The sequence below is a fragment of the Dipodomys ordii genome, unplaced genomic scaffold (assembly GCF_000151885.1).
Source record: "Dipodomys ordii isolate 6190 unplaced genomic scaffold, Dord_2.0 Scaffold27, whole genome shotgun sequence".
NCBI lineage: Eukaryota > Metazoa > Chordata > Mammalia > Rodentia > Heteromyidae > Dipodomys > Dipodomys ordii.
The window spans coordinates 3,126,852-3,136,088 of record NW_012267243.1 but is presented as its reverse complement, the minus strand read 5'-3'; the positions used below and the strand labels follow the sequence as shown (position 1 = coordinate 3,136,088).

Genomic DNA, 9,237 nt, shown 5'->3' with positions numbered 1-9,237 from the left:
GCCACTTCCGGTTTTCTGGTGGTTTATTGGAGATAGGAGTCTCACGGTCTCTCCTGCCCGGGCTGGCTTTGAACCGCGATTCTCAGATCTCAGCCTCCTGAGTACCTAGGATTACAAGCGTGAGCCACCAGCGCCCAGCGAGTATGAGACTCTTATCTCCAGTAAACCACCAAAAGGCTGAAAGCAGAGCTATGGCTCAAGTGATAAGAGCACTAGCCTTGAACAGTAAAAGCTCAGAGACAGCACCCAGGCCCTGAGTTCAAGCCTCAGTATTTCCCCCACTCCCCATGAGAGAGAACACAGCCTATAGACCTGGGAATTGGTTGAATTAATGCTCTCCTCTCTTTTTCATGCCTTTTAGAGAAATCAACTTTTCTGTAATTGGCCAATACGTAGACTACCTTGTGAAAGAACAGGGAGTGAAGAACATTTTTGGTAAGTATCTTGAGATTCCTCTGTCTCTAAGCACCATCTTTGAAAGGTAGATCTTACCTGCTTTCTGACCAGCGTATCATATTGCAGATCTCATGGAGCCATGATAGGCTAACGAAAAGCTGTGCATTTATATATTTCCCAGTGTTAAATCAATAGTGCCCCTCCAAGGAATCATTTCATTTGGTGGTGTGCTGGTATTCTTTTCATCATTTACAGATGACAAATCTATGCCTCAGATACAGCCTTTTTGTCAGGTCACTTGACCAAGAAGTGTTGAATAACAGTGAAGCCTTCTTATGTAACAACTCTCCTTAGCACTCTTCAGAATGGCCTCTAGTCTGTCCCCATCTGCGCTTTTTCAAATTGTGAATGAAAGAAATACTCTAAATGCAGAGCATAAGGAAATCATAGGGCAAGCATTTTGCCCATTCATTTCAAAAATAGTAAAAAAAAAAAAATGAATTTTTTCTTAATTTAAAAATCGGGCCACATACAGTGGCACATGCTTATAATCCCTTCACTTGAGTAGTCACAAGGTCAAGACCAGCCTGTGCTATATAGTCAAGTTCTAAACAGCTTGGGCTGTATATTAAGACCATAGATCAAAAAACAAAATCAGATCTTGAAGATTTTAAGCCTAAGAACAATATCTACTAGTGGATGAACTAGCCTTTGTGTGGGATTAGGAGCACGCTACTCCTTGAGTGGATTTTTCTTCCAAGGAAACACAGCTGTGAACTCACTTAACTTATTTGGTGTTTCTGACTTCATGTTTTCTTCTGTAAACAAGAATGATTTCTGTTTTGCTGTGGAGAGGGGGTTAGTGACTGACTGCTGGGTGCCTGACCTCTTCTGCCAACAGCTCAAACACCTCTCCTTCTCTGAGCCTACAAAAGTAAATGAGTGGTACAAAATAAAATCCTTCTCGGGCAGGGATTTAGGGCACTGCACCTCGAGAGTTGGGGTTGGAGAGCAAACACCATTGGCCAGTCCCACTGACTGACTGATTGTTGGTTTGAAACAGTGAATGGCACAACAGGAGAAGGCCTGTCCCTGAGCATGTCTGAACGTCGCCTGGTTGCAGAGGAGTGGGTGACGCAAGGGAGGAACAAGTGAGTGGCTCTGCAGAGATGAAATACACTGTGTCATCAAGAGTGGGAAGATGAGCCAAGGCCCTGAGGCTCTCAGCACCGTGTAACGAAAAGGGGGCAGCCCATTTGCCACGCACCCGCACCCCTGCTCCCATTTGGAAATGGGAAACCCTCTTATCCATGTACAGGATCCATTTCTTCACGATTCTGGTACAATGCTGAGCCCCTGAGATTAGTCTCTGCCCTCAGGCTGTTGTGCAAGTAATGTTGATGTTGATGCCTGTTCTGATAAATGGGTAAACATGGAGAAAGTGATGATAGTTACTGGTTTAGGTGGAAGCGAAAGATCTGAGGTAAGCCGGGCACCAGTGGTTCACACTTGTAATCCTAGCTACTCAGGAGGCTAAGATCTGAGGATCTCGGTTCAAAGCCAGCCCAGGCAGGATAATCCTTGAGACTCTTATCTACAATTAACCACCAGAAAACCAAAGTGGCGCTGTGGCTCAAGCGGTCGAGCACTCACTTTGAGCTGAAGAGTGCAGGGACAGTGCCCAAGCCCAGAGTTCAAGTCCTACAACTGACAAAAAAAAATAATTAAATAAAAGATCCCCAAGAAGGCCTGGGTTTTACCTTGACAGTCTCTGTTTCAGGCCAACAGGGGATTTACATTAGATTTGGGGGGGGGGTCAGTTGTGGGGCTTGAACTCTGGGCTTGGGCTTAGGCGCTGTCCCTGTGCTCTTCATCTCAAGGCAAGTGTTCTACTGCCTGAGCCACAGCGCCATTTCCGTTTTTTCTGGTGTTTAATTGGAGATAAGAGTCTCACGGACTTTCCTGCCCAGGCTGGCTTTGAACCAAGATCCTCAGATCTCAACCTCCTGAGTCGCTAGGATTACAGGCATGAGCCACCAGCGCCCGGCTCCTTAGGGATCTTTAAATGGCTTCCAAGCACCTTAAATACTCGAAAATCATATGCCAAGCCTGTCCCAAAGCATTTCCAAGTGATCCATCAGCTTTCAGTTAGTTTTTGGTCAGGTGTTCAGTCCAAACATTAAAAACCTGGGGCAATGTATGAAAAGAGGAGGCTAAGAATAAACATCTCAGCTTTCCCACTTACTGCATAGTTAGCTCATTCTTTCACCTCTTCTCAATAAGAATCATCAGTCTCCTCTAGGTTCCCCGTGCCCCACAGCTTTTAAAACTAATAGAAAATGTTTTAAAGGAAGGGTGAAGTCTTTGGCACCATAAAAATTGTGGAAAATTTCTGAACAGGAGTCTCTATAGTCTTTAGAGAAGATAACATATAATGAGATTATTCCACTAGTTTAAGACCCAGTCTTAAACTTCTTAAGCCTGTATGTCTCTTTCTCTGGCAGTACTGGGGTTGAAATCAGGACTTCTTGCTTGGTGCTATACTACTTGAGCCACACTTCCAGCCAGCCCTTTATTGTACTGTTTTGTTTTTGTTTTTTTGAGCTAGGAGCTTCTCCCTTTCTGCATATGCTCGCTTGGGCTACGTTCTGTTCTTTATGCTTCCTCAAGTCACCAAGAGAATATAACAGATGTATGCTGCCCCACCCACCATTGGCTGAGATGGAGTCTTGAGAACTTCTTTTCCCCAAAACTGGCCTTGAACCAAGATCCTACCACTGTTTCTGCTTCCCAAATAGCTAGGGTTATAGGCTTGAGCCACTGTGCCCAACTAAACTTCTCTCTCTCTCTTTCTCTCTCTTTGCCAGTCCTGCAGCTTGAACTCAGGATCTGGCACTGTCCCTAAGCTTCTATTACTCAAGACTAGCACTCTACCACTTGAGCCACAGCACCACTTTAGCTTTTTCTGCTTATGTGGTACTGAATAATCAACCCCAGGGCTTCATGCGTGCTAGGCAAGCACTCTATAACTAAGCCACATTCCCAGCCTTCAGCCAAGCTTCTCTTAACTTATTCTTTCTACCTCAGTTTGTTGTGATTAAGTATGGGGGAGCAATCCTAAACCTATTATTATCTTCAAGAGGATAGAAAAGACCACTGTTTTTGCTAGACTAAGGTCTGGAGTATTTATACAGAATACCTCCTGGAAGCTGATCTCATGTTCCTTACACCTGCCTATTTGAGCCTGCTAAAGCCCTTTTGTTCACATTTCTAGCTCCTATCTTTTCTTTGATAATGAAGCTCTTGATTAGAAAAAAGTTCTATTTCTAAGCTTTCTGAGAGAAGTGTATATAACTTTGGATAGGAGATTCTATTATTCTATTCTGATAGAATCCTGGCTGGGGTACAAAAATTCTCTTTCCACATAACCATTGAATGAATACATGACATTAAATGCACTGCCAGCTTATAATTCCCCAAGCACTTCTCATCAGGTAGTCACAGTCAACAGCAGCAGCAAAATGGAGACGTTTCATAAAGTGAGAAGAAAGAGACAATTTAATTTTAATTTTCTAATTCAAGCCAGATACGTTTATGCATAATACCACTGTATCTTTTTAGTGTTTGCACTTACAATACAATGTCTTGATTTTTTTTTTTTTTTGGTCGGTCATGGGGCTTGAACTCTGGGCCTGGGCACTGTCCCTCAGCTCTTCAGCTCAAGGCGAGCGCTCTACCACTTGAGCTACAGCGCCACTTCCAGTTTTCTGGTGGTTTATTGGAGATAGGAGTCTCACAGTCTCTCTTGCCCGGGCTGGCTTTGAACCACGATCCTCAGATCTCAGCCTCCTGAGTAGCTAGGATTACAGGCATGAGCCACCAGCGCCGGGCAATGTCTTGATTTTTTTGTTATTTGTATATTAAATATTTTTATTTGGCAAAATATTATCATATACCCTTTAATTGATTCATTTAAGATCAATCACAGCAAAACTTATTAATCTTGAGATGAATAAGGCATCAGTTAACTGCTTAAACAAGCACAGACAAGGCTGGTGCTGCCTTCCAATGTCCTCTAAACTTTAGACAACTTACAATGCTTCTCTTTTGCAGGTTGGACCAGGTGGTGATTCACGTAGGGGCACTGAGCTTGAAGGAGTCACAAGAACTGGTATGTAGACCCATCTGAGAGCCATGACTCAGGGGACCTCCATTTTTCTGCTGAAATTAGTATTGTCATGGATATATTTGGTATGTAGGTGATACTGACTAGAGGAGGTGTGTGACCTCAGGAAATCACTGTTGACAAGCAGAAATCAAAGTGGTGACCCCTGCAGAGCAGGAGACCTTCCTCCAAGATGCAGCTGAGTTTGTAGATAAAGAGCAGAATTTGAGCCAACTTCTGTTTTCTTTCTGAGGTAGAAAGCAAAAGCGCTCTGCTGGACAGAAGGGATTGGAAGTAAGGGAAAGAAGTCATTGGTAATTGCTGCCTTAAAGCAGGGGAAGAAAGTTGAATTACAGCAGAATTGTTCCATGAAGCTACAAACCAATTGTTTTTTCTAGTTTTTAGTTAGAAATTTATCATCCCACCACTTGGCACCAAATTGGTAAACTTTCTCTAGATACACTCTACCTAGAACATAGGAGCAAGCACACAAATAATTAGATTACTCTAGGTTTAGGAATTGATTAGCAGGTTAGGTGGAGCAAAAGGCAAAGGCAGAAACAGTTAAAAGCCACTGGTTTTAAAGAAAAAGTAAATGGGTACTGTAATGTGGTCTTTCTTCTTCTACAGGCCCGACATGCTGCAGAAATAGGAGCCGATGGCATTGCTGTCATTGCACCTTTCTTTCTCAAGCCATGGAGCAAAGGTAAGAGCTGGCTCCAAGTGCACAGTGCCTCACACTGCCTGCTTCTTGCTTCCATTGAAAATATTGATGTTGGGGCTGGGAAGGTGGCTCAGTGGTAGAGCGCTTGCCTTGCATGCATGAGGCCCTGGGTTCGATTTCCCCAGCACCACATAAGCAAAAAGAAAAAAAGCCGGAAGTGGCGCTGTGGCTCAAGAGCTAGAGCTCTAGCCTTGAGCTGAAGAGCTGAGGGACAGCGCCCAGGCCCAGAGTTCAGGCCCCACGACCGGACCCAAAAAGAAAAAAAAAGAAAATATTGATGTTCAATTCATAAAGGACTAAGCTAGAGGCATGAAGGTTTTAAGACACAGTACATCCCTGGAATATTTGCTCTCCTCGATCCATAACAGAGATTGCATTAAATTAGCACTTCAATTCTTTTTGCCAGGTAATCTAACTGGATCATCTATGTAATTCTGATTGCCAAGTGCCTGTATTTGGGTTGGGTGTAGCCTCCTGGTCTAATCAGTTACATAGGGTTTCTGGGCCACATGTCAAAGTATGGAATTATTTTTCTTTAAAAAGAGAAGTATATATGAAGAGCATTTTGAAATTCCATGTCCTCTTTTTTTTTTTTTCCTTTTGTGCTAGTACTAGAGCTTGAACTCTGGAACTAAGCAATCTCCCTTAGCTTTTTTGCTCAAGGCTAGCAGTCTACCACTTGAGCCAAAAACTCCACTTGTAGCTTTCTATCTGTATACATAATTAAAGCCATTGCCAAATGAATTTTTGCTTGAAATCATATTGCCTTCTGTTGATAGGAAATATTTAATGTAGGTAAGTGAAATATTGCTAATTTGGACATTTATAATGAAGACTTTAACAATATTTTTCATATGGTTTTACAAATATTTTTCATGTGGTTTACAAATTTTTACATGAACAGTTTTTCTAAAACTTCTTTTTTTTTTTTTTTGTCAAGACCAGGACTCATACTCAGTACCTGATACTTTTGCACAGGCTAGTGCTCTACCAACTAAGCTCCAACCCCACTAAAACTTTTTTTTTGGTCCGGGGGCTTGAACTCAGGGTGTGGGCACTGTTTCTGAGCTTCTCATGCTCAACACTAGCGCTCTATCACTTGAGCCACAGTGCCACTTCTGGTCTTTTCTGAATAGTTTATTGGAGATGAGTCTCACAGACTTTCCTGCCCCAGCTGGCTTCAAACTGCAATCTTCAGATCTCAGCCTTCTGAGTAGGTAAGATTGCAGGCATAGGGCCTGGGAAGGTGGCTCAGCAGTAGAGTGCTTGCCTCACATGCATGAGGCCCTGGGTTTGATTCCTTAGCACCACATAAGCATAAAAGGCTGGAAATGGCATTGTGGTGGAGCACTAGCCTTGAACTGAAGAAGAGCTGAGGAACAGCGCCCAGGCCCAGCGTTCAAGCCCCATGACTGACATAAATAAATAAATAAATAAATAAAAGATTGCAGGCATGAGCCTCTGGTGCCCAGCCTGCTAAAACTTTGTTTAAAAAGATCTTCAGGGATGGGAGTGTGGCTTGGTGGTAGAGTGTTTGCCTATCATGCATGAAACCCTAGGTTCAGTTCCTCAGTACCATGTAAACAGAAAAGGCTGGCAGTGGCATATGGCTCAAAGGAAGAGTCCTAGCCTTGAGAGCTTTTTAGTGCATGATTTGTGTGTGTGTGTGTGTGTTTGTTTGTTGTTGTTGTTGTCGTTGTTGTTGGGATCAAACCCAGGACCTTGAGCAGACTAACTATGCACTTAACATGTACCCCCACCAACAATTTGTAATAGTCTGCTACAGTAGGAAAATATTCACCTTATATAGCTGTCTATAGCAAGAAAACCTCGTCTTCAAATGAAATGACTTTCAAAGACATTGCAGTGGCCATATGAGGGATGATAAGAGTGGTTACACTTTATTGGATGGTTTTCTTTTTTTAAGGAAAGCCACTATTTTATACACCTGGTCACACCATGACTTTTCCTTTTGTTCTTTCAGATGTCCTGGTTAATTTCCTAAAGGAGGTGGCTGCCAGTGCCCCTGAATTGCCATTTTATTACTATCATATTCCTGCCTTGACAGGGGTAAAGAGTAAGTGTTGCTTCTTCTAGTATTTGTTTCCAATTCTCATATCTCATATCTGTTTCACTAAGCAATCCCCACTCCATTTCACACTCTCCCACAAACACACACCATGACAGACGCACACCATGACAGACGAGTTGGATTCTAGGCTCTTCTAGCAAACACCTGGCGTCCTTAGCTTCCATATGGGACTGCAAACTCCTTAGAAGCTGGGCTGTGTCTCCTTTGCAGCTATGGAATTCTCAGTGTCTCTCACATAGGAATTTACTGTGATCTCTTCTCTGACTCTTACATACAGTAGGAGATATTTACAATTAGATGGCATTTCTTTCTTTCTTCCTTTATTTATTTATTGGTGATGCTAGGTAGCAAACCAAAAGCCTTATATATGCTAGACAAGTTCTGGCCCTAAGCTATATCCCCAGCCCAAGACTGTGCTTTATAAATTATCTGAGGAAAAAAAGGCTTTCTTATTGTCACATGTTTCATGAAACATTTCATCTCTGGTCACCAAAATCAAGATGTTGCATTGTGATGGGGAGGGGATTTCTCTCTGCCAGCAACCAATTATATATTGGAAACTTGAACGTACAGTAATACAACGCCATTGTGACACTATCTACCAGAAGACACCAGACCCGCCAGGTGAAGGCTTCAGTCCCCTGAGTCTGTCCCCCTTCAACTGCTAGTCTCAAGTCCCAGCTTGGGACCTCCACTCTGACCAATGGCAAGTTGGGGTTTTCACAATCCCTTCCTCAGGTTTGATTAATTCACTAGAGCAGCGCATTGAACTCAGGGAAACACTTTACCAACTACTCCATTTTACTACCAAGTACACGGAAGAAGAGATGCATAGGTAGATGAGAAGGAATGTGCGGCTTCCATGTTCTCTCTAGGTATACCATGTGTTCAACAACCAGAAACCTAAACCCTGTCCTTTAGAAGTTTTTTATTTTTATCTATTTGTCTATTTATTGTGCCAGTACTGAGACTTGAACTCAGAACCTAGGTACTATCCCTGAGATTTCTTCCTCAAAGCTAGCACTCTGCCACTTGAGCCACAGTTCCAATTCCAGCCTTTTCTTTTTAATGCTTAATTGGAGATAAGAGTCTTACAGACTTTTTTGCTTGTGCTGGCTTTGAGCCACAATTCTCAGATTTCAGCCTCCTGAATAGCTAGGATTACCAGTGTGGGCCACCAGTGACTGGCTTAAGAGCTTGGATTTTGTTGTTGTTGTTGTTGCTTCTTTTGTTTTTTGTTTTGTTTTTGGTCAGTCATTTGGCTTGAACTCAGAGCCTGGTTGCTTTCCCTGAGCTCTTTTGTTCAAGGCTAGTGCTTGCTCTACCAATTTGAGCCACAACTGCCCTTCAATTTTCTGGTGGTTAACTGGAAATAAGAGTCTCATGAACTTTTCTATCCAGGCTGGTTTTAAACTGCAATTCTCAGATCTCAGCTTCCTAAGTAGCTAGGATTACAGGTGTGAGTTACTAGTGCCCGCCTCCTCTAGGGTTTTTGTGGGTTTGGCGGGGGAGTTGTTTTTGTTTTTATTATTTTTGTTAGTTGTGGGGCTTGAACTCTGAGCCTGGGCACTGTTCCTCAGCTCTTCAGCTCAAGGTTAGCGCTCTACCACTTGAGCCACAGCACCACTTCCAGTTTTCTGGTGGTTTATTGAAGATAAGAGTCTCATGGAGGGCTGGGAAGGTGGCTCAGTGGTAGAATACTTGCCTTGCATGCATGAGGCCCTGGGTTCGATTCCTCAGCACCACATAAGCAGAACAAAAGCCCAAAGTGGCACTGTGGCTCAAGTGGTAGAGTGCTAGCCTTGAGCTGAAGAGCTGAGGGACAGCGCCCAGCCCAGAGTTCAGGCTCCACAACCAGCA

General features: G+C 43.2%; 1 protein-coding gene across 1 annotated transcript in view; it reads left to right on the top strand.

Annotated features, from left to right (window-relative positions):
* Positions 1–9,237, top strand: part of Npl (N-acetylneuraminate pyruvate lyase (dihydrodipicolinate synthase)) — a 30,868-nt gene that overhangs the window by 12,254 nt on the left and 9,377 nt on the right. Inside the window, exons 3-7 of the mRNA XM_013015510.1 lie at positions 362–435; positions 1,460–1,547; positions 4,510–4,567; positions 5,192–5,267; positions 7,270–7,362. Coding sequence (XP_012870964.1) covers positions 362–435; positions 1,460–1,547; positions 4,510–4,567; positions 5,192–5,267; positions 7,270–7,362 — 389 coding nt within the window. The remainder of the gene's footprint in view (positions 1–361; positions 436–1,459; positions 1,548–4,509; positions 4,568–5,191; positions 5,268–7,269; positions 7,363–9,237) is intronic.